Source organism: Polypterus senegalus, chromosome 2 (genome assembly GCF_016835505.1).
Source record: "Polypterus senegalus isolate Bchr_013 chromosome 2, ASM1683550v1, whole genome shotgun sequence".
NCBI classification, from domain to species: Eukaryota; Metazoa; Chordata; class Cladistia; order Polypteriformes; family Polypteridae; genus Polypterus; species Polypterus senegalus.
Genome location: NC_053155.1, coordinates 282,642,317 through 282,668,519, shown reverse-complemented (window position 1 = coordinate 282,668,519; position 26,203 = coordinate 282,642,317). Strand labels below are relative to the sequence as shown.

Below are 26,203 nucleotides of genomic sequence, written 5' to 3'. Positions count from 1 at the left end.
ATGTTTTCCCGTAAGGCAGTGTCGCTCCGTTGCTCCTCATGGACACAGGGGATGTCGTGCACCTGACTTCTCTCAGCACAGTCGGTCGATTTCGTCTTCTTTTCCATGATGAACTGTCGAAACAGGTTTGGCAGTTTCATGTTTTGCTGTCTGGGGGGTTCTGTCCACGTTAAATTCAAAGGTTTTCTGGCCAAACAAAAACAGGCCAATTGTGGATGCTAGGGGTCACTGTTGCCGCATTGAACCCACCAGACAGTCGTCCAAGACACACATTTAAAACACCAAGAATAATTTCTTTAATAATATTCTTCAATAATAGTGTACAAAGCACACTCCACATTTCTTTAATAAATCAATAATCAATAATACAAATAACCAATCCTCCACTCCCAGCAGCTCCGTCACACTCCCTCCCATCATCCTTTAAATAGTTCATGACCCAGAAGTATTCGTTCTTCGGGTGAAATGCCACATCCTCCTTCCTTAAATATCCCGGAAGTACTGCGGGTTTCCTCCTTGTGACTTCGAAGTACTTTTGGTGTAGCAATAATGGTCCCCAGGTTCTCGGTGAGCTCCCCCTGGCAGCACCCCAGGCATCCAACAGGACTAATGATACGGACTCCATGTCCCATGCTGCCCTGAGGGAATCCTGGGAACCATTTCTGTCCAGGGGAGCTGCCATCTAGCGTCCCGGGGGATGCAGTGCCCTGAAAAGGCAGCTGTTCTTTCTTTTCTCTGTTGAGGGATGTCCCGGCCAGACTAAAACGCCAGCCGTCCATCACATATACATATACATATACATACATACATATACATATACATATACATACATACATACATACAAGCTGATAGAGAGGCAACAGTAACTCAAATAACCACTCGTTACAACCGAGGAATGCAGAAGAGCTTCTCTGAACACACAACATGTCAAACCTTCAAGCAGATGAGCTACAGCAGCAGGAGACCACATCAGTGCCACTCCTGTCAGCTAACAACAGGTGACTGAGGCTACAATTTTCACAGGCTTACCAAAACTGGACAGTAGAAGATTGGAAAAATGTTGCCTGGTCTGATGAGTCTCAATTTCTGCTACGACATTCAGATGGTAGGGTTAAAATGTTGGCATCAACAACATTAAAACATGGATCTATCCTGCTTTCTATCAACGGCTCAGGCTGGTGGTGGTGGTGTAATGGTGTGAGGGATATTTTATGGCACACTTTGAACCCCTAGGTACCTATTGAGCATGATTTAAATGCCACAGCCTACCTGAGTATTGTTGCTGATCATATCCATCCTTGTATGATCGCATTGCACTCATCTTCTGATGGCTACTTCCAGCAGGATAATGTGCCATGTAACAAAGCTCAAATGATCTCAAACTGGGTTCTTCAACATGACAATGAGTTCACTGTACTCTCCACAATCACCAGATCTCAGTCCAATAGAGCACCTTTGGAATGTGGTGGAATGGAAGATTTGCATTGTGGATGTGCAGCCGACAAATCTGCAGCAGCTGCGTGGTGCTATCATATGGACCAAAATCCCAGAAGAATGTTTCCAGCATCTTGTTGACTCTTTGCCACAAAGAATTACAGCAATTCTGAAGGCAAAAGGAGGTGCAACCCGGTACTAGAAAGGTGTAACTAATAAACAGGCTGGTGAGTGTGTGTGTGTGTGTGTGTGTGTGTGTGTGTATATATATGGTAAAACCCTGTTTATCCAACATTCAATTAACCATCGGTCTCCTTTAACCATCAAGGCAAAAACAAAAACAAAAAATGCCAGCCCCTAACTACTCCTACTGCTTTGCAGTATGCGGTGTACTCTGCACATTGGATCAACTCTCCCTTGTGCTAGCATGTCATGTTCTTCGCCAGCACCATGTGTCAAGCCGCATTTTGAAATCACGGCATCAGTTATGTACCTTCAGTTTTAATAGCGTTTCGCAGCTTCTCTCTTTTTTGTTATAATTAACCTACTATACATTTTTATGGCTGATAAATGTATGCATGTGGTGTTGGAATTGTCTCAAAAAATTGAAATTGTTAAAACGTTAATGAAACGGCAAAAGTACTTCAAGTATTGCTTTAATTTACAGAGTAGGAAAAATAATAGCAAATAATATAAAGCATGATGCCGAAAAAAATGAAAAACTTATTGAAAATGGAAACCACTGACTGCAATGTTATTTTGTATTAATGTTAAACGTTCTTCTGCAATGCAATTTACATTTTAAGTTCAGTTATATTATGTTTTGTTAATATATTTTGATGTGCAGGCAGCTTGTAATGTGCTGCGGGGAAGAAGAAAGAGTGGAATGAATGCCGCGTAAATGGCGGGATTGGGTGAAGAGCTACTGTTCTGGAAGGGACAGACATGAGTGACTGGAGTTAGGAGAAAAAGAAAGGTGCGACCGGAGGCAGTTTTGAGGAGATTGTCAGGAAACAATAAGCAAGAGTGTTTGCAGTATAGAAAAAGACAGAATGTGAGTGGCAGGAGATGTGATAGGTAGGGAAAGCCTTCTTTTATTGTTTTGGAGGTGTGCTCCATAACCCAGAGAACAAAGTATAAGACAGGGCGCCGTTTGTTACAGAACGAAGACTCCAAGTAAAACGTAGAAAACTCCAGTACATCAGAGTTGTGTTTGCTTATTACACTGGTCGTTACAATATTATATGAGTTCATTTTGTCAATACTATATTATATTTTGTTAATATAATTTTGTTTTGTAAATAAATATGACTGTTCACCAAACTAATCTACTGTATATTATGGTTCATCATGTGGTGGGTGCAGCAATGTGCTGTACAAGTGCATGCTCCTCAACCTAACTTGACCTGTCTGTGTGTGTATCTGTGTCCATCGGGTTGTTGTGTCTCTGTCATTTCAACAGATGGTGCATCACAAATATTAACAATTCATTTACGAATCCTATACCAAATGGCATATAACAGACATATGCATTGTATTTGTCATTCCAACAGGAAATGCATCACAAATATTTGCAGTAATGCATTTTATTACTACAGATGATGTGCACAACATACATTTTATTACTGCATACATTACAAAATACATTCCAAAAAATGGTGCACTGCAAAATGAACACTAAGGTCTACATTGATTACTGTGATGTCAACCCATCATAGACAACTAATATCCAAATAATCCTATAGTACTAGGGTGTTGTACCGTGTTAGCCATTATGAATGTAGAGAAAAGCCAAGCAAAATGACACCTTTAATTGGCTAACTAAAAGGATTACAATATGCAAGCTTCATTAATGAATCTATTAATTTTTTACATTTAAGATGTCTCATTTAAAGATTTACCAATGTTGTTTCTTGTCCTAGAGAGATATAAACACAGGGAACTCCAGTTTCTGTATTACATCTTGCCTGAAGAAGGGGCCTGAGTTGCCTCGAAAACTTGCATATTGTAATCCTTTTAGTTAGCCAATAAAAGGTGTCATTTTGCTTGGCTTTTCTCTACAAATAATCCTATAAATCGTATTTATAAACCTAATAATACAACCTGAAAGTATGAGAGGCTTAGCTCAAGAAATGTATTTTTCTGTAAAGCTGTAGACTGCACAGCCATCATGTACACCTGCACCAGGCAGACAGTTGCACTAAGTAACTTTTTTAAGGAAGTTTGCTACAAGACACATTTAATTTTAAACCCACTAAGTTCTGTCAAAGGTCACAGAAATTGGACACCAACATCAGTACACCAGCCCCAAATGGAGTGCCTGTTCATCATAAGGGTCTCTGCCATCAATGTAAATACAAAAGCACTTTAGGAACTTTTGAACTCCGTAAGGGAGCTGATCTATTACAAGACACACTTACTTAAAACCTCTTTAGAGTCATCCATTAGCAAACAAACAAGTCTTTGAGATGGGGAGGAAACCCCACACTGATCATATGAGGAACATGCAAACAGGAGCCAGTCCAGGATTTGAACTCATGTCTCTCAAGCTGTGAGACAACAAATGCAATCTCAGCACCACACCTATTCAAAAAACATTTAATACAAAACATCTGACATATAAACTAAATAAAAAAGCAATCCAGTATGAAAGGAGCGTTTGCAGTGGGTGTACATCATTTTATCAATGTTGTTTCACTGGTGGCAATCCCTGAAAAGTTAAAATGCACGCCGATGTGGCACAATTACAGGTCCTATAATTTAAACAAACGGCAAAGATCGTATTCTGCGGCTGATCAAGCAATCGTTTGGAATGAAAAATGTCAGCATAAACGGTAAGAAATCTGCAGAGCTGACAGATCATTTCGCTCGCAGCGTAGGGTATCTGAAAGGAAAGATGCTTTAAAAGTGCGATTGCCCGGCTTGGCTCTCAGGCTTGCCCAAAGTCCGCGGCGGCGTGACGGCTGTCTCAACGTAAGGCGTAATGACAGGCTGTGCGCTTTACAACCCGTAATAGACGCGACTTCCCAGGACTAAATTATTGGTGGATTTGTTTAAACCCGTTTCACAGGATACTGGATCCTGCTCCTCTCTAATTAACATCGCATACACGTTCTTTTGAAGCCGTTTTCTCCCAGGGACAGAGTGCGAGGAGTCCACTCCCGGCTGTCCTTCTCGGCTGCACGGATACGAACGGATGCCAACTTCAGCATCAGCCTGACCGGGGCAGTGGAGCTGTCCTTCTAGGCTCCGGGGCAGGGCACGTCTTATCAGTTCCGTCTTTTGAGAAGCTTTCTCTGCCAGTCTGCATCCCAATACGCCAACGATCCAAGGTCATTGTTACACAAACTTAGGCGAGACAGGACGTTAGCTATTCAAATGCATATTTCTTTTGAAAAAGTGAGCAACCGATCGCGCTCTCGGTGTTAAAAAAGTTTTTGAGTTTTCACCCATTTTGTTGGAAGCCGATGTAATAATAAACAATTACGACACAATCACGCCGGTTGCCGACGAGTTAAGTCATCTCGCCTCAGGGACTTTTAATTCCTCATCTGCTTTAACTTGCGCTGGTGCGAGACTTGCAGCAGACTCCGCCGGACTGAACGATCAAGAAGATGGATCTTCTGCCTCTCCGCGTTTCCCTTGTACTTCTACTTTGGACGCTCTCGGCCGTGGCTTCCACCTTCCCTTTTGCTGTTTCCTACTACAGTCCCAAAAGGCCTGCCTGTAGGGCCATTCCCAGCACCATGGCCCTCTGCCATGACGTGGGCTACACTGAAATGAGGCTGCCCAATCTACTAGGTCATGACACCCTGAAGGAAGCTCAACAGCAGGCCAGCTCCTGGGTTCCACTGGTGTCCAAGCGGTGCCACAAGGATACCAAAAGGTTCCTCTGCTCTCTCTTCGCACCGGTGTGTTTGGTTGAATTTGTTGAGCCCCTTCCTCCCTGTAGGAGCCTCTGTGAAGTGGTGAGAGACGGCTGCGTCCCCGTCATGAGCGCCTTTGGCTTTCCATGGCCTGAGATGTTCAACTGCAGTCAGTTTCCACCTGGAAATGAAATGTGCATCCCTGGGACGACAACGGGATCGAAAGGTATGGACGACAGGCTGGAGGAACATGCTAGTAAGTGATGGAGATATTAAACTAGTGGGGTGGGCACAAAAAGGTAAAGAATGCTTTGATGATAGAGGCTTTGGTGGACATTGCGAGTTTTATTCATATGGTAGCTGCTTTCTTCTACATTGCCACCTCATGTAACCCAAAGAAAAATCACTTAAATCAGCTGGTGCAGTCTAGTAAGTCACTTAGTGATGGTGAGGAGTGAGCAATGGAGAAAGATCAGATAGGAAGGAGTGCCAGTTACAAAAGGGGACTTCTTTTGGTAAAACAGCTTACTGCACTGAACAGGCAGATGTCTTACTATCGGCAGGACCGTCCATTTGTCTCTTATATAGTGCCGTTCACATCTGTCTGTCGCGGTCACGGTGGAACAAACGTTCACCCTCAGGGGCTCAAAGTTGTTTTTTTAACCAGTTTCACAATCACCGACGCATCTTTTAACTTGAATTGAACTCATTGTTTAACTATACTTTGAAGGTTTTTTTTTTAATTTTGAAAAGAAAAGAACGTTATTGTTATAATTTATCTTTATACAAAATTAATGACTTTCTGCCGCTAAAGTTCGATGGTGCATGGGTTCTGTTGAAATGAATGCAGTAATATATAATTTTGTTATTAACCGTATTTGTTTCACTTGATATTGAAAATTATATGACGTTTTGTTGCGTTTGATTTGCAGCGTTAACAAAATAAAAACTGATAATCTTCTAAAATTAAAAAGTAAGAGCAAAAGTAAAAATAATAAAATAACGTGTTAGTAATGTTTACATTTGTCTTGAATTGTTACAGATTATGCGTTTATAATGTTCTGTTAGTACGTTGTGAGGCTGAGGACGGGCGCATTAGGCCAGTTCTCCGTCGGGCTTTGGGGTGTGTAACGGTGACCTTGTCCACATAAAAAGTGAGTTAAAACGAAAAGGACAGCTTTAAGAATCTAAACACGTGGCAACAAAAATAAAGCCATTTATTAAACAACGTTTGTAAATTTCACTTGATGCTCGAGCTCCCATTCGCAAGGCCAAAATCGCAAGACCATTTATATTCGTAGAGCACCAAACAGCGGTGGGCATTTACGGAAAAACGGCCACAGACTCACGTGCAAAAACACGCATAAACGACTACATGTCTGAGTAAATACTCACCCATGAAGCACCTCAAGAGGTGTCTGTTCAGCTGACCCAGCAGATCTTCTTCAGGGGCTTCATTCGACATCAAAGGCGCTTGTCAAATCACCGGATATTGTTACTAAAGGCGCAGTTTCAGAAACAATGAAGTTGCGAACCGACTGCTCTGTGCAGAGCAGCCCGAGGGCCCCGTACAAGATTTCCTCACCGTCGGCACATCTGTATGTGGAGTTTGTTCTCATAATTACTTCTGAATACTGACCGAAGATCTGCGTGGGTTTCCTCCGGGTACTCCGGTTTCCTTCCACAGTCCAAAGATATGCAGGTTAGGTGCATTGGCGATCCTAAATTGTCCCTAGTGTATGGTGGGTGTGTGTGTGTGCCCTGCGGTGGGCTGGCGCCCTGCCCGGGATCGGTTCCTGCCTTGTGCCCTGTGTTGGCTGGGATTGGCTCCACTAGACCCCTGTGACCCTGTAGTTAGGATATAATGGGTTGGATAATGGATGGATGTTTTAGTGAAGCACAGCAGACACGGTGTTCTATCGAAACACGCAGCCAAAGTGCTCCAAAGCTGTTCTACGCGCAGATATGTAGCTTTGCCCATTAGTAAGTAATGGTATACATAAACAGAAAATTAAGAAGAACGAAACACTGATTGGGAAAAGATAATTCTTAGACATTTAAATTTCAGCTTCATTCAGTAAAATTTAGGCATAACCTACGTTTGGTACAAAAAAAGCACAAACTGGGGAATAACAGCCTGCTTAATTAATGTCGGAGTCCAACTAAAAGAAGACATTGGTGGGGATGGAAACATACAGCACTTTTAAAATCTGTTTATATACTGCAGTTCACATCTGTCTGTCTTATATAGTCTTTTATATCTATCATATGATGTCTGTCTTAGAGTGCCTTTCACATCTGTATATCTCTCCAATAGTTATATATATCTATCTATCTATCTCATAGATGGTATATAATTGTAGATCATGTCATGAGTCCATTCACTAATGATCTTTTTAAAATGCACATCTTTCTCGAATAGCTTTACAGAATCTAATAAAAGGGCTTTATTCTCACGCTCTCCATTATTGACAGGCGACAAAAACGCTGTGGAAATGATTAGGGAACCAGGATCCTTGAAAATTCCTACATGTAACATGAACCTATAAACCTGCACACACATACTGTACACTGTAAAAAAAAAAATGTAAAATTTACGGTAAAAAACTGGCAGCTGCGGTCGCCAGGATTTTACCGTAAAAAAGATGGTAACAATATTTTTTGGTCTACGGTACACTTTAAAAAATAATGTTAAATTTACGGTAACATACTGGCAGCTGGGTTGCCAAAACTTTACTATGTGACAGTATTTTTAGGCTTACAGTATAATTTTGCTGTAAAAGCAATTTGATCGTTACAACAAACTCCAACAGAAGGGAATGTTTAACCATAACCAAAAAGTCATGTGGTGTAAAAAAATATGATAATTAATAAAAACCCCAGTACATAGTTTACATCAGTTAGTTAACAACAACAAGTAACAAGCATGTGCCATTTAATTATACACATTGAAAACAATTTAATGTTTAAGGAAAGCACGCCGCTTGCCTGGTAGGGAAGTAAAGTTTTCTCTTTTGTGGTGTATGGTGTCCTACTTATCAAATGCAACCCACCATAAATCAGCTTCCATAACCTCAAAAAACCTTCAGCACGTGGGGAAAAATAAGTGTGCTAACTTGGTTTAAGTTTTTTTCCCTACTATTCAAAGGTATGCGGTTCACCAGGAACAATATTGTAAAAAGGGGCGTGTCCTTATGCAAATATCGTAGCCGGTTTTACTGAAACGGTGATTTACCGTTTTACATTTTACGGTTGTTTACCTTCGTTATTTAACAGTTTTACACTGTAAAATTAACAGATTTTTTCAGTATAACTGTAATGCATCAAGAAACGGTATTTAGCATATTTTGAAGGTAGAAAAATATTGATTTTACAGAATTTGGCTGTAAAAAATAATGAAATGTATTGTTTACCGGTAAGATATAAAGGTAATTTTCAGAAGAACATAAGGTAACTTTCCTTTTTTTCAGAAAAGGTCTTTTACCTTCACCATTTACAGTATTTGTACCGTTAAATTTACTGACATTTTTGACAGTGTACACATGTACTGTATACACAAACAGTATGATCCTGTCTGGGGTTTCCATACACACTCATGACGGTTTCTTTTTTTGTAACCACTGCTCACTTTAGCTCTTACAGCTGATCAGAAGTGAAATGGACATTTTAAGTTTTTTCCAGTGACCAAACATCTGATTTTTGCCATACAGCATGTTTCCTTTTTAATTAGATAAATACAACCTCAATGCACTTTCAGTGACAAAGACTTAGTTCAGGTGTTTGTACGTACATATACATGTCTATACTAATTTATTTTTTGCGGTTGTAGTACAGGCAGGTTAAGTGACTTGCACAGTGTCACACAGCTTCAAGCTGTTTCTGTATATTTTTAAACCTGATAACATGTCTGGTTATGTTATCTTTTCGTATCAAAGAAATGGAAATAAGTGCCCTGCTTGTTGTCATTTCAGCCTCATGAAGCGGTCACAGAAGTTGAGCAGGTCAGGAGCTTACTTATGTTTTATTTCAGGTCTTTCATAATTTGTGTGTTATGAAAAATCGCAAAAAGCCAATAGAAGACACGGCCCTTTTCAATCCACAGAAGTGCATTTTACTTTGGCAAATCAAATCTCAGCTGTGTGAATAAACAGGTACAAGACATAAAACAAGGAACTAAATATGCGGAGGTGGACCGTGGAGCAAGACCTAAAGAGCTGTGTGCCCAAGAACAATCTTCCAACCCACCCGATGCTCTACAGGCCGATCTTGGGTACCCATGCACTGAAAGCCACCAAAGAAGCCCGGTGCCTCATGTGCTTCCAGAAAGACACCCTTTGGGTCACCGGGAACCATGTCATACTAAAAAGAGAAAGAATGTCAATCCAGGACTGCCACTGGTACATTCACAGTCTGCTCAGACACTCAACAGCTTGGTAGGAAGAGAAGGAACGGGAATCAGAACATAAATCAGTGAGGACGCATGCTGAAGGAAAGAGCCAAACCAAGCTGACCCCAACTGGAAGTGGACCACTCTACCTTGGACATCAAGTTTAAAGAAATCCCAGAAACGTATTCATCCGTCAGTTTTGGGTACCACTAAGGCTACTGGGACTCCTCCCATGCATTTCCTTACAGCAGCTTTGTAAATCATTTTTTATTTACTGTTTAGAAAATGCAACACTGGGCTTTTGGACTGTGGGATTCACTAGGAGCCAAGTGATCAACCATGGGAAAGACTGGAATGATACTTTTGGCACAGAGGCACAGCACAACGTATGTTATAACATAAACGTATTGTGGAGTCACACACTGCTGATGGAACACAGACGTGTTGTAGTGTTTAAGGCCCCTGACCTCAGGACTTGACCATAAGAAACAGTACCAAGTTAGAGACTGTCCTATGTTTGGTTTTCATATCATCCTCTTTAATAAAAGCCCTGTGTCCGTCCAGGTGTCCGTGCGTGTGTATCTTCTGGTGAAGTGTGCATGCGTGGGGCCGCGACGCACATTGCACCGTGCCCTGCCCATGCACGCGGCACTGTGGACGCACACACACTGGAAGCTGGGCACACAGTGAATGGCCTTGCCACGGCCGCGCATGATAAGAAATAAAGGACAACATTGCTGGGGAGAGTGCTGATTGGTTAGTCGCGGCCGCGCACATAAAATCCGTTGCTGCGGAGACGCCACACATACAATAATCAGCTGTACGCCAGCACAGATTAAAATACTTGCTGGGGAGACGACACAGTCACGATTATCAGCTACACGCCACGCATTACATCAGTTGTTGGGGACACTCTGCTGATTGCCCAATGTTGTGACAGAAAATTAAAGTAATATTACGGACAACAAAGCCAGTATTACTGTCAGAGAAAATTACAGGCATTTTACGGAAATACAAACCAGTATTACTGCAAGAGAAAATTAAAGATACAGTCACGCATATTACAGCCACATACAAGCCAGTATTACTGTAAGAGAAAATATTACGGACGTATCTACTAACAACATGCCACCCAAAAAAAAGGACACGTCAAGTAGGACAAAAGACACAGACAATCAAATCCTATATAAGCAACATCTCCTGGATGAACTGTCAGCTCAACAAGTAAACATCAACAAATGAAATGCTGAAAGACAAAAATAAAGAAAAAATACGAGCAAATAGATTGATTGAAGAAAAAGAAAACGAGCGTCTTAAAAACGCTAAAAGGGAAAGACTCAGAAGAGCAAACCTTAGAAATAGTTGGCATTTACTTGCCAGAGCCAGTATTCAGCCACGGTCAGTTATATGTTGCATTATCAAGAGCTACAAGTTTTCCAGATGTTGTTGTCAAGGTTGTAGATGGTCCTGAACAAGGCAAACTGCTGCCAAACTCAGACAGAATATTTACAAGAAATGTTGTCTGTAATGAAATTGTATAGAAAAATTTCATGAGGTAAAAAAATAGAAAATTATTCCTAAATATCTTCTTCAGATATTGTGTATTACAGATTATTACAAAGTTTTACACTAAGGCAATATTATACTTACTGTGTTGTCTTATACGTTTCTATTTTATTTTTATTATTATTTTACTTTAGGCTTCTTGCAAAAATATTTTTGACCAAAAAAAAATTAAGACAAGAAACAGAATGAGGTCAAGGTCCTTGCCATTTAACATAGACTGTTCCTACTAATGTTTATGGCTGTGCACTACTGTTCTAGCACCCGCTATTGTAACGGGCTTAATGTCTAGTATATTATATTATATCTAAGTAAAGTATACTTTTGAAAAGACAGTGCAGATCAGGGTGTGACTCTCTCGACTGTTGTAAGGTGTTGTCCATTTTAATGCCACCTTCATCATTCTTGCAGAGCAAGACAGCGGAGGAGCTGCTTAAAAACATTTTATCATCAAACACTTTAACTTTACAGGTGTTTTGAAGCAGCACAGTGGTTGCTGTTTTGGTCACACAGCTGCAAAGTCATGGCTTCAAATCACACACCTGGTTGCTGTTTGTGTGGAGTTTCCACATTCTTTTGTAGGGCAGACTGGCAGTACCAACTTTGGTTTGCTTTGGCACACAAGTCCTTTCCTTAAGAAGCAGCCGCCAAGCCGTCTATCATTAACATTCAAGTTCAGCTCAAGTTTTTGGGCTGCTATGAAATGCACTTTCTGAGTCTCATCTGATAAGACCAATCAATTACAGGCACAAAATGACATTCAGAGATGTCTCCACAATGCACCATTTAAACATTTGGTAGGTGAACAAATGATAGGCACCTTTGATGGACAGAACTTTGCATGAATTGTCAAACAAAAGATTGGGCTAATGTGTATCCAAAAAACCAATGCAGTCCTTCCTTTATAACCCACTAGATTTGAGCCCTCTGTCCTCTCGGGGTGGCTGCAACTTTTACTCCACAGCAGGACTCCTGTTGCCTAGGGTTTGGCTGTAACACAGACTGGAGCGATCCCTTTTACTCTGCTGGACTAGAAGAGTGGAATACCATCTGTAATGAAGTTGAACGAGGCTGCCACAAGTCCAAACCTTCCTATCGTAAAGTAAGGTGCATGAGCAAGAGAGACCACATCTAAAGTGGCATGTTTGTCGTGCTAAAGATGGGAAACAAATGATCACTGACTGCCCAGCAGCCATAAATTTCATGCTTGCAAACAAGGACCACTGCATGTGAAACCTCGGAGAAAACTGGAACACTGCCTACAATCAAAGAAGGAGAAGAGCTTCTTACCAAACAAAGAAAAAGTACATTGAGCATCCTTTCAAATGCGCCAGTGAAAACCAATCCAGAAAGACTGGGACAAAGCATCATCTAGACCAGGGGTCCTGGAGGGCCACAATGGCTGCAGGTTTTTGCTCCGACCCAATTGCTTAAAAGGAAGCACTTATTGCTCAAGTAACACTTCTGCTTCACTTTCATTGTCTCGCTCGTTAAGATTTGGAACCCTTATTGCTTATTTTAGTCTCAAACAGCTGTATTCTTGGTTTTTATTGGCTCCTAATTAGCAATAACATGCAAATGACAAAAGAGACCAGCATTTCTCCATTTAGCTTGTTACCATTTACACCTGTGTGTATTCATCAGGCGCTATTGGGTTTAATTAAATACTTGGAAGGAAAGTGAAGAGAAAAAAAAGTGAAGGGCAGAGAATTACTCATCCATTTTAGCCTTCAAATCATTTGGATGATATCCTTAGAAAGGGGAAGAAAATCTAGGATATGAGAATTACCTGACATAGCAGAGTTAAAGCACTAACAAGCCATGAAATTAAATTATTGGCGAGAATTGCTTTCTAATTAAGCAACCGGGTTAGAACAAAAACCTGCAGCCACCGCGGCCCTCCAGGACTGTGATTGAGGACCCCTGGTCTAGACCAGTGTTTCCCAACCTCGGTCCTGGGGACCCCCTGTCGCTGCAGCTTTTTGTTCCAACAGCTTCTGTTTTTAATTGAACTGCTGGGCTAATGAAGTGACGTGTTATTTCCCAAGTTCTGTGTTTAGGGAATAATATAGAAATTAGAAAACTAAGTTTGCTAAAAAAAAAAATATTAAAATGTACCAAACAGTCATATAGGAATAATGTATATTTTTTTTAACAGTATTTTCATTCTACTTTTCAAGGTCTTCTAATTGTTTAATTAATCCATTATTTACGAATTAGTGGGTCTGACGCTAAAGTACTTCCAGCCTTTGATTATTCAGTGTTGTTTGCCAGCGTGTCTGATCTGCTCGTTTTAAATTGTCATTAATAAGATACAACGAAGGGGGAAAAACTGCATAGAGAAAGGGCAAAATATAATGAAATCAACAAAAGAAAGTTAAGCATTTAAATCTACAGCAAAAGCAGAAATATTTATAAATGTCTTATAAATGTAAAATAATGCTGCTGTGCTTTTGTGAATGTTGAATAAAAGAAAAAAAATATCAGCTAATTAAATGAGCTCAGTGTTATCAGGTGTTGTCACTGATTAGGAATCTAAACAGTAGTTAGAATAAAACCAGCTAATATTTCTGGTTTTAGTATTACTGTAACAGGAAAATAATAATCTTTTTTCCTAAATTCAGCAGAAGAGTTCAGCGCAGCTTCACACACACACACACACACAGTGGACCATTGGGGTGGGGAGAGGTCAACCAGTTCCAACTAGCTGTGAGCAAAATCAACACCGTCATCATGGTGTAGACATTAGAAACCTAAAAACTAGCTAAAGACCAGAACTTATCCATCTTGACCACATTGGTTGAAAGATAAGAATTCATAAGGTTATGTGTCATTTTCTATAGGAGAGAGAAAAAGATCAAACTATGCTACTGTAGATTTATGTTTTATATTGTCTATTATCATTCTTCTGTTTATACGATCATATGTCCATCTACCATTATCCTTACTTTATGAAGAAATTGTATTACTTGGTTTACTGCAGCAAACATGTTTGGCTATTTTGTTCAATAATTGTCTATCACCATGTCCAAACCGCAAAGAAAGTGAAAGTTATTTAATGTGGACTTTCACCGATTTCATTCATAAATTGTAAAGATCTCTTCAAAGCTCTGATGTCCCAGCTGGAAGACGAAAAAGAGATTCCACTTACACACGCACACCACACTATTTCTGCCAGCATTTTCATCCCTTATTCTTCATAAAGTGTTAGTTAAGTAAATAAGAGACTCTAAATGAGCCCCACGTGTAGGCCCTGCAGTGGACTGATGCTAAATCCAGGGCTGGATTAAGTGGATCTGAAATTTGAACCTTGGGGAATATACAACTTGATTAGCATTTTGAGTCTTTACTATCATAAGACTTAAAAAATCAAATTTAATTTACAGCTGGCAGGGCTGAACATTCCAAGCAGTGATATAACATTTATATTTTTTAAGAAGTTTTTCCTGTATGTTTTAACAGAGATGCCACGATGTGATGCCTGCAGACCATTCGGAGATGCTGAAAAAGAAATGCAACAAAACTTTTGTCAACATGATTTCAGTAAGTACATTTTTAAAGTCAGGATCACTAATAATAGAGAAATATCAAAGTACCATGTCTATGTCTGTTTGCATCCTCATACATCAACAACAACAACAACATTTATTTCTATAGCACATTTTCATACAAACAGTAGCTCAAAGTGTTTTACATATTAAAGAATAGAAAAATGAAAGACACAATTATAAAACAAAATAAATCAACATTAATTAACATCGCATAAGAGTAAGGTTCAATGGCCAGGGGGGACAGAAAAAACAAAAAAAAACTCCAGACGGCTGGAGAAAAAATAAAATCTGTAGGGATTCCAGACCATGAGACCGCCCAGTCCCCTCTGGGACCATCAATGAAGTGATAAGCAGACAGTTGGTAGCTGCAGCATTTTTTGCCATGAAAATTCTTGTGGGGTCATACCAGAATTGTCCTATATGTGTGAAGACTTCTGTAATGCTAACTAATAATATTTGTACCACTTTTGCTAATGACTTTTGAAACATGCAAGTTGATGCATCTTTCACATCACAAAGAATCCATCAAATAATGGGATGCTCGGCCTGGTGTGCCTCACTGTGTGGGCATCAGATAATTGTGATGTCCTCTGACATCACCATCATCTGACAAAATACAGCTATGTAGAATTAAAAGCTACTTAAATCCCAAGGATACAGTGGACAATGCAGGGCCAATTGGTCCAGCTGCTCAGCCAAAAAACATCTTGAAACACTTAGCACAAACTTTTACATACTGCAAGAGAATGGCAAAGAAGAAGTGGGATAGTCAGAGAGATACAGAAAGTAGACAAGAGTACAATGAGATAAAGCGCAAGGTGAAGAGAGAGGTGGTGAAGGCTAAAGATAAGGCGTATGATGAGTTGTATGAGAGGTTGGACACTAAGGAGGGAGAAAAGGACCTGTACCGATTGGCTAGAAAGAGGGACCGAGCTGGGAAAGATGTGCAGCAGGTTAGAGTGATAAAGGATAAAGATGGAAAAGTACTAACAAGCGAGGAGAGTCTGTTGAACAGATGGACAGAGTACTTTGAGAGGCTAATGAATGAAGAGAACAAGAGAGGGAAGAGGTTGGATGATGTGGAGATAGTCATCAAGAAGTGCAATGGATTAGCAGGGAGGAAGTAAGGACAGCTATGAAGAGGATGAAAAATGGAAAGGCCGTTGGTCCAGATGATATACGTATGGAAGCCTGGAGGTGTTTAGGAGAGATGGCAGTGGAGTTTTTAACCAGATAGTTTAATGGAATCTTGGAAAGTGAGAGGATGCCTGAGGGGTGGAGAAGAAGTGTACTGGTGCCAATATTTAAGAATAAGGGGGATGTGCAGGACTGCAGTAACTACAGGAGAATAAAATTGATGAGCCACAGCATGAAGTTATGGGAAAGAGTAGTGGAAGCTAGGTTAAGAAGTGAGGTGATGATTAGTCCGCAGCAGTATGGTTTCAAGCCAAGAAAGAGCACCACAGATGAAATGTTTGCTCTGAGGATGTTGATGGAGAAGTTTAGAGAAGGCCAGAAGGAGTTGTATTGTGTCTTTGTGGACCTGAAGAAAGCATATGACAGGGTACCTCGAGAGGAGCTGTGGTATTGTGTGAGGAAGTTGGGAGTGGCAGAGAAGTATGTAAGAGTTGTACAGGATATGTACGAGGGAAGTGTGACAGTGGTGAGGTCTGCAGTAGGAGTGACGGATGCATTCACGTTGGAGGTGGGATTACATCAGGGATCGGCTCTGAGCCATTTTTTATTTGCAATGGTGATGGACAGGTTGACAGGCGAGATTAGACAGGAGTCCGCATGGACTATGATGTTTGCTGATGACATTGTGATCTGTAGCAATAGTAGTGAGCAGGTTGAGGAGACCCTGGAGAGGTGGAGATATGCTCTACAGAGGAGAGGAATGAAGGTCAGTAGGAACAAGACCAAATACTTGTGTGTAAATGAGAGGGAGGTCAATGGAATGGTGAGGATGAGGAGAGTAGAGTTGGTGAAGGTGGATGAGTTTAAATACTTGTGATCAACAGTACAGAGTAATGGGGATTGTGGAAGAGAAGTGAAAAAGAGAGTGCAGGCAGGGTGGAATGGGTGGAGAAGAGTGTCAGGAGTGATTTGTGACAGATGGATATCAGCAAGAGTCAAAGGGAAGGTCTACAGGACGGTAGTGAGACCAGCTATGTTATATGGGTTGGAGACGGTGGCACTGAGCAGAAAGCAGGAGACAGAGCTGGAGGTGGCAGAGTTAAAGGTTTATATTGGGGGGTGACGAAGATGGATAGGATTAGAAATGAGTACATTAGAGGGTCAGCTCAAGTTGGACGGTTGGGAGACAAAGTCAGAGAGGCGAGATTGCGTTGGTTTGGACATGTGCAGAGGAGAGATGCTGGGTATATTGGGAGAAGGATACTAAGGATAGAGCTGTCAGGTAAAAGGAAAAGAGGAAGGCCTAAGAGAAGGTTTATGGATGTGGTGAGAGAGGACATGCAGGTGATGGGTGTGATAGAAGAAAATGCAGAGGACAGAAAGATATGGAAGAAGATGATCCTCTGTGGCAACCCCTAATGGGAGCAGCCAAAAGAAGAAGACGACGAAGAAGAAGGAGCCATATTGTTCTAAATAAGTAGTTACATTGAGCATATGATAGAAAATTGAGAAAATAAAATGTTTAAGTTTTGTTATAAGCTTTTTAATAAAATTTTAAAATACTGAGGGGAAGCTTATTATGTATCTTGCACAATTTCATGGTGGCCCTTAATGCAGAAATGCCACTTATTAGTATCATCCTCAATTTGAACTGTGCTGATGATTAAGAATCTTTGTAAATGACAGGAGGCCACTAAGTCCATCTGGCTCACCTTAGTACCTCATCTAGATGGTTTAGGTTACGTGGCCTAGTGGATAAGCAGCTAGACTAAGGAGCAAAAGATTTCAGGTCCCATACTTAGCTTTTTGTTCCTTATCTATTGTAAACTTTATATAAAAATCTGAATTTATTTCTGTAATTGAAGCACCTATAAAGCACTGTGAGATTGTATTCAGCATGTAGAAACATGCTTTGTTCCTACATCCAAAAGATTTGCAGATGATGATAATGTATTGATTCTAATTTGCCAGGACATGAGTTAGAACAAACTGGAATGAGAGCATTGAGGTTTTATGGGGCAGTCCATGAAAACAATACAAATAAAATCTACAATTTACAACAGATATGAATGTGAGTACATACCTGTATTGATTAGGCAAGAGTAAACAGAATTTCACTCTACACTATTGATTCCCAACCTTGGGGTCCCGAACCCTGCCAGGGCCAAAGCCTCACAGTGGGTCGCAAGGACCTCTCCATTTTAAGGGGTGCAAAATTTATTTATTTAAACATTTGTTTATTTAATGTGTCTAGGCATTTAATTAATGTTTGTGTAACATAAACAACTAACTTTGTAGAAGTTTGTATTATTTCTTTATAAAAAAATAAACATTGCGTCATCGGCAATGACAAGGACGCTATTTGCATAATACTATTAGTATTCACAGAGCAGAGCTAGCATGCAAGCTAATCTAAGCCCAGAATTATGAGGTAAAACAGCTTAAAGGCTTTTTGAAAAATGGCCAAGCGTCAGGGAGAAGGAAGTATTGATTGTCTCAGAAAGAAAAAAAGGACTTATCAGGACAGTCATTTGGAGTTTGGTTTCATTGCGTCAATGGACAAAGTCAAAATTGAGTGTGTCATTTGCGGTGAGAAACTGGCGAATGAAAGTATGAAACCCTGCAAGCTGAAGCGACACCAGACTACCAAACACCCGGACACGGTGGGTAAACCCAAGGAGTTTTTTCTCCAAAAAAAAGAAACTGTGATAACTAACAGACCCCAGAATATTAGGGAAAGTTTTGTCAGGGTTGGAAGTGACCAAAAGCTAGCAACTATTACAACGTTTCAGTGCTCTCTCCTTATTGCACAAGCCAAAAAGCCACATGACATAGCAGAGACGCTTACTAAAACGGCTTGCATTAAAATGGCAGAAATAATGTGTGGACCTCAGGTCGCTAGCAAATTCATGACTGTACCACTGTCTAACAACATGGTGAAAGACAGAATTGATAGAATGGCTGGAAACGTTGAGAACACACTGACAGAAAATCTCAAAACGGGCCCGTTTTCCATCCAGCTCGATGAAACTACCACTGTGGGAGAGGAGGCGATACTGATTGTATATGTACAGTACATCGAAAAAAACGAACTGAAACAAGACATTCTTGCGTTGGTGACACATACTTCACAAATCACAATCTTCCCTATAATAATTTAGTTACATGCTGCACAGATGGAGCTGCCTCTATGATGGGAAAGAATAAAGGCTTCAACAGCCATTTGAAAGAGAAAGCGCCCCACTGCCTGGTGTTTCACTGCATGATACACGGACAGGCGCTGGCCAGCAAACACCTCTGTGAGGAACTAAATGAAACCTTAAAGACTGGTGTAAAAATTGTGAACTTTTTTAAAGCTCGTCCAGTCAACAAACGAATCTTTGCACAGCTGTGTGAGGGCGAGATCCACCAGTCACTCCTCTTCCATACTGAGGTGTGCTGGTTGTCCCGGGACAAAGTGTTGGAGTGTTTCATTGAACTTCAAAATCCGATAAGAGACTTCCTGACCCTCCATAACCAGAAACTGCTGAAGGAAATGACAGCCGAGTTTCTAATTAAGACATCATAACTGGCGGAGATATTCGGTCCGTATAATGAAACAAACAAACGTACTGTATGCAGGGCGCAGAGACCAGCATAATGGTGTGCAAGGAAGCAGTGGATGCATTTTTGCGTTAAGTGGAGTACAGAAAGAACAAACTGGTGAAGAAGGATCTGCAGCCTTACCCCTCTTTAAATAAACAAGCAGGGGGGAAGTTATCCGATGCTTTGATCCACCAGTTCACCCACCACATGGAGTAGCTTCAGGAGGAGATAAAATCCCGGTTTTGAGACATAAATGAACATGTCGCAAAAGACACATGGGTGATGGACCCATTTCTTGTGAAAGAGGAGGATTTGGAATATCTTCAGGCTGAGGACGAGCTCATACATATTAAGTCGAATTCTCTCTTGAAGAAATTCAATGATGAGTATGGATACATGCAGTTTTGGCTTGTATAAGGACCTGGCTTCGCTCCAAGACTTGCGATTCATGTAACCACCAGATTCATCCTGCCGTTCACAATGACATACCTATCAAAGAGTGCTTTCAGTGCTCTTGTCACCATCAAATCAAAGGCACTCAACAAGCTTGATGTGCACAGTGACTTTCGTTTGGCTGTCACCAAAATCACACCTGACATTCGATCACTGGCCAAAGAGTTACAAGCCCAAAGCTCACATTAAATGCCATCCAGTTTGTAACCTTGAAAAGGAACAAGTTCACGTGTCACAAGTTCATTTAAACATAGGAAAGATTGGATGATATATTGCAGTATTCACAGGAAATAATCTGTTCATAAATGTAATGCACACTGTTAAGCACGTTATTGCACATTATGCTCACTGCTTGGCTTCAATTCACATGTAGCCTATAATTTTTGTTCTGTACTGTTACTGTTATGCATTGAATATAAAAGAGCAAAACAATTCAAAAGTGCTAGGGCTATTTTATTTTTTTTTAGTAATAGTGTTTGTCCGGGATAGGAGAAGGTGGGGGTCATCAGAATATTCACTGGTAAAACAGGGATCCCTTGGGAAAAAGGTTGGGAACCACTGCTCTACACCATACACAGGTACTGAACAAGCACAAAGACAAGAACAGGCCATATCTATTAAAATGGGTAAGATGCACCCATGAACAAATGGCCTCACGTATATCAATCAATCAATCAATCAACATTTATTTATATAGCACATATTCATACAAAAAAATGTAGCTCAAAGTGCTTTACAAAATGAATAGAGAAATAGAAGACACAATAAAAAATAAACATAAGTCAATATTAATTAACATAGAATAGGAGTAAGGTCTGATGGCCAGGGTGGACAGAAAAAACAAAAAAAAACTCCAAAGGCTGGAGAAAAAAATAAAATCTGTAGGGGTTCCAGACCAAGAGACCGCCCAGTCCCCTCTGGGCATACAGAAAGCCCTTAATACAGTTCGGTACAAGGGATGATATAAAGTAAAACAAGATTAAAAAATAAATGTTCAGACAAAAAACTTCCATTGCATGCAGCTAAGAAAGCTATTAAATTATTGGTGAAATATTTAGCTATCAAAACAATTCACTGTAGATAAAGAAAAACTGCACCATGGCCGACATGTGATAGTGATAGGCCCAAACACACAAACAAAGGCAATGTTACACCTCTGAACTTACCATTAGGAGAGTTGAACTTGATTAGTCTGGGAATTGAATCTCCACAAGATTCTCATTCTAGTCGTTTCTACATTCTGTCACAAATTCTGGTGTCTTACCCTAAAATATCACTACATAATTAACAGTCAGGGAGAAATACATTAAACTAATTTGTCAGCCTCGGCAAGGCACAACAAAAACTGTGAAGAACTATGTCCACATGGAGTTCTGTGTGTTGTGTATTTAGCTTACAGAGTGCTCATTGAGGTACAGTTTAAAAATCTTGATGTGACCCAGAGCTGTTACATCTGGCAATAGGGAATCTGGTCCTTGAATCCTTGAACTGGATTATTCCTGTTTGCAAATGGAGAGAAGGATTTAAAAACCTGAGCTCATACTTATCAAGCATCTCACAGTAGGAAAACGTTCATAACTTGCTCAAAAATGTCAGAGTGACCCAAACTTGGTCCTACTCGTAGGAGAAGTAAAAGCATTTTATTCATTTTCCTAATTTAGGAACATACTGCTCCTAACTTCACCAGGATTTTGGAGAGTCCATGTTCTAAGTCATTAGGAGCTGCCAGAAGGCAGCGTTTAAACATAAATTGGCACCTATACTCCGGGAAAGGCTTAAATGTGTGGAAAACACTCAACAACAATAAACTCTTAAAAAGATATTGATCTTTCAGAGATGGAACAATGCTCATAACAAATCATGATCTCTCCATCTACATGGAGAAGCCATGTGCTGTCAGACAAAATTAAAATGTTAGTAATTTTATGTTATTTAGCCACAAGGAAAAGGCATCTTTGCAATTGCGAATATTTAGGTATGTCACAACCAAGCACCTTGAATTTTGCACCAAGCTTTTGCACCACCTATACAACACATGAGGTAATACACAGATTTATACATTTCCTCACTGTCAGAAAATGAGTAAGGGATCTCTGTAGCCAGATTGTGTATGATGTATGAAGAAGAACTGATTGACTGATGTTAATCATTTAGTTAATTAATGATCAGCTTTGCCTTTAGCAATGCCAGTCATTAATTAAATAATTAGGTATGGCTATCACTTTATTTTCTTCATCTTTCGCTGTAGGAGGGATCCTCCAGCCTTTAGACTTATATCAAGATACCTGAAGCACACTCATTTTAAGAAACAGAATAGTACAATTTACTGATAAATACAATGATTAAAGAAATATGAATATCCACATATATACTCAGCAAAAAAAGAAACGTCCTCTGACTTTCAACTGTTTTTACTTTCAGTAAACTTAATGTGTAAATATTTGTATGAACACTAAAAGAGTCAACACCATAAGACATAAGCTAAAAATGTTTCACAATGTGTCCCTGAATGAAGGGAGGCTCAAAATCAAAAGTACCAGTCAGTATCTGGTGTGGCCACCAGCTGCTTGAAGTACTGCAGTGCATCTCCTCCTCATGGACTGGACCAGATTTGTCAGTTCTTGCTGTGAGATGTTACCCCACTCTTCCACCAAGGCACCTGCAAGTTCCTGGACATTTCTGGGGGGAATGGCCCTAGCCTTCACCCTGCGATCCAACAGGTCCCAGACATGCTCAATGGGATTGAGATCCGGGCTCTTCCACTGCGAGGATGATCAGCTGTCCTTCCTGTCTCCCTGTAGCGCCGTCTTAGGCGTCTCACAGTGCGGACATGGCAATTTATTGCCCTAGCCACATCAGCAGTCCTCATGCCTCCCTGCAGCATGCCTAATGCACGTTCACGCAGATGAGCAGGGACCCTGGGCATCTTTCTTTGGGTGTTTTTCACAGTCGGTAGACAAGTCTCTTTAGTGTCCTACGTTTTTTGAACTGTGACCTTAAATGCCTACTTTCTGTAAGCTGTTAAGGTCTTAACGACCATTCCACAGGTGCATGTTAATTAATTGATTATGGTTAATTGAACATGCATGGAAAACATTGTTTGAACCCTTTACAATGAAGATCTGTAAAGTTATTTGGATTTTTAAAACATTATTGTTGAAATACACAGTCCTGGAAAAGGGACGTTTCTTTTTTTGCTGAGTATATATATCGACATAGGCAACAGGATGCAACACAGATAAGATGGACAACCATAGAAAAGACTAGCTGTTTGCTGTCTATTTAGAGTTCTAATTTATCTTGATAAACGGTTTTACAATACCAAATCTTTAAGGATGGCATTTGATCCTGTGTGGAGTTGCATGTTGTTGCACCAAGTTCAAGTGAAGAAATGTTTCTTGTGTTGGAGTTCACTCTTAGCTTGACTTCATTGTCCTTTGTTCGTGGTGTGTTGTGATGCTGCCTTCCTTAATTTGCTGTTAGGCACTTTGTTGTGTTCTGTGCAACTTCATAGGAAGATGTGTTACTGTTTCTGGCAGGTGAGTGTAGGTGCTGAAGTTCTCTTCTTGAAGTAATGGGTGCTTTTCTGTCTTCTCAGACTGGGCTTAATCACTGGCTCAGAGTTTGGCTTGGCAGAGTGAGTCTTAGAGGTAGTTCAGGGCATCCATCTTCAAGTCTCTATGGAAAGTAGCTACCAGGCCAAAGAAAGTTTGTGAGCTTTTTGCTCAGCAGAAAGTGGGTGGCTTCTCACACCAAAGACAAAGCTCATTAGCTTTCAGCTTACCCCACAGAGACAGAAGAGATGAATGTAGCTAGTTTTGAAGGAAGGTATTAAACTCTGGTGATTGGATCAAAGTTATAGGTGTGCTATTTTGTTCATCATGTGCAGCCAGAGTTCACTTTGTGGTCACAATCACCTTCTTTGAATGAATGTCCATTTGGGCACCTTTTTGTCAGAAGGAGTCTCTGCAGAGATGCTGGATCAACTCTTACCAAACTGCTGGTAGAGCAGCAATTCAGCCATTCACTCTGGAATGCAGGTAGGGGTGCATCCCTGTTAAAGTTGCAGTCTCCAAAGACTCATGTGCTACTAAAATCCTATCAGAAAGGGCAATGACCACTTTGTCCCACATCACAACTCCATGTGAGGAAATATAAAAGCAATCTGCATCAATGAAATTCAGCAGAAACAAATCATTGTGTGTAGTGTGGATGAGTACACATATGTAAATCAAAAGTGATATCACAGATATTAATACACTGCAATACTACACAATACTACTGCAGTAGTCAGCATATTACCCTGAACATAGATAGGGTTGGATGGGTAATTGACAGCAAAATGTCACACAGGTACACTAAGTGCTACGTTCCCTGAACCCCAGGAACATTGCCATTACACCTTACAAGCCTGGGAAGGTTCAAGAAAGTGGGAGAATACTCCCAGGGCATTGAATAAATACAGCCTCACAGAAGATAAGGGCGAAAACACAGAGAAGGACAGGACATGTGATTCTGGAAGATGATCGGGAACACTGGGAAGAGTGAATGTGACTTTAGAATTAGCGCAAGAATGGACAGGGAATTTCCCATGGCTATAACAGCAGGAAGGTGATTCATCTGAAAGTATGGCTGTGGATCATTCACTGTTAAATAAAAATGCCTCTTATCAGGCTAAACCCTTGTTTGGTGTGCATGTATCTCTGGTCTTTCCATCTCAGTGTTCATTACATTAAAATGTATATTATGTTGTGAAGTGGCCATAATTATGTGCAGCTTAGTGCAGTATCTTAATCTTATTATGTTTCTATTCTCTACTCTGATTATTATTATTACTATTATATTTGTGGTGATGCCTTAGTGCTAGGATCAGAAAACAACAAAACATTATCATGAGTGACAATTTGTGGCAAGGGGTGCCATAAAATCAGGACATCATTCATTCTCAAATGTGGCCTCCTACCCCTTGCTGGGAGTGGGTGTAGGACACTTCATAACTACTTCTCATGTCCTGTTCTGAGGTAAGACACATTCTTATCTTAGTCTGACTATTAGTGCAATTCCAAGGAGTAACTCTGAGATGCTTGACAAATATAAACACAGATCAGTAAACATAAAAAATAATGAAGTTCTTGTAATTGTGATTGATTCTTGTCCTTTTGTTGTATAGTGGTGAAGTTAAAGGTGAAAGAGTCCCACATAAATGGAGGCAACCGAAAGGTGGTACCAGAGGGGCCAAGCCTTGTCATTCTGAAGAGGTTAAACCGAGTAGAAGAGGAGGAGATCAACAGGAAGGCCTTCTTGTTGCAAAAGGGTGCCACTTGCACATGTGGGGAGCTCCTGGAACCATCTACTACACTATTGGCTCTTGGCAGAAAAGCAGGAAACAAGCTGCTGCTCAACAGGATCATGGGTTGGCACACAGGAGATGGAGAACTGAAGAGGTTCTTGCAAGGAATCAGAAAGCTGCAGTGCTGAGTGTGGGGTGAGAGGGCTGTGGAACGGAGACAGGCTGTCATCTTTGATGGAACCAAAGAAGGAAGAATTGTTTAGTAACACTGGTGGAACTCGCTTCACAAATTTGTAAAAGTTGCTTTTGACTTAGTTTGCTCGGATCCATGCTCTGTACTATACTTGCTTCACCCCAGTCAAAAGGGGGTAGAGCCAGCCTGTAGCATAGACAATGTACTGTATGTAGATCGAGGATGCATTACTGGATTGTGGAATGGCCGATCTAGAATAAACAAACCCAGTGAAATGTTGAAAGGGGTCCACTTAGATGGATCCAACCTTGGACAGCCACACTAAACCTCAGTGAAAAGCTACAACAGCTGCAGTAATCAGTCTTATCAATTTAGAGAGAAGTGCCTTCCTTTTAACACCACAGCTACCACTTACTGACCCATTTCTGTGAATATAGCATAATTCTGTTCTGCATAATAGTATCAGTTTATTTTTGTAAGTTTTGCTTTTGTAATAAATTTGGTTAATGTAAATCATATTTGAGAATTGTATTAAACTACATAGAAGTGGTCTAAGTCACTGTATCACAAATCCAGAGTACTGGGTTGAAATCTTATCGTGATCATTGCTAGTGAGGAGTTGGAGTCTCCTTCCGCATTTCTTTATGAATTCATACAAACAAAGGCAAAGGCAAATGTTATACCACTGAACTTACCATTAGGAGAGCTGAACTCAACGAGTCTGGGAAATGAATTTCCTCAAGA

The 26,203-nt window shown here is 40.4% G+C and overlaps 1 protein-coding gene across 2 annotated transcripts; it reads left to right on the top strand.

The window, feature by feature from the left end:
• Window positions 1-4,509: 4,509 nt before the first annotated feature.
• Window positions 4,510-25,972, top strand: LOC120523941 (secreted frizzled-related protein 2-like). Of its 2 annotated transcripts, none has more exons than XM_039745674.1 (3): window positions 4,510-5,526; window positions 14,713-14,793; window positions 25,147-25,972. In XM_039745674.1, the coding sequence occupies exons 1-3, from the start codon at window positions 5,049-5,051 to the stop codon at window positions 25,452-25,454; spliced, it is 867 nt and encodes a 288-aa protein (XP_039601608.1). In that variant the 5' UTR covers window positions 4,510-5,048; the 3' UTR covers window positions 25,455-25,972. The 2 variants fall into 2 exon arrangements, with proteins under 2 accessions (XP_039601608.1, XP_039601607.1); XM_039745673.1 differs by having other exon boundaries at window positions 4,510-5,556.
• Window positions 25,973-26,203: the final 231 nt, after the last annotated feature.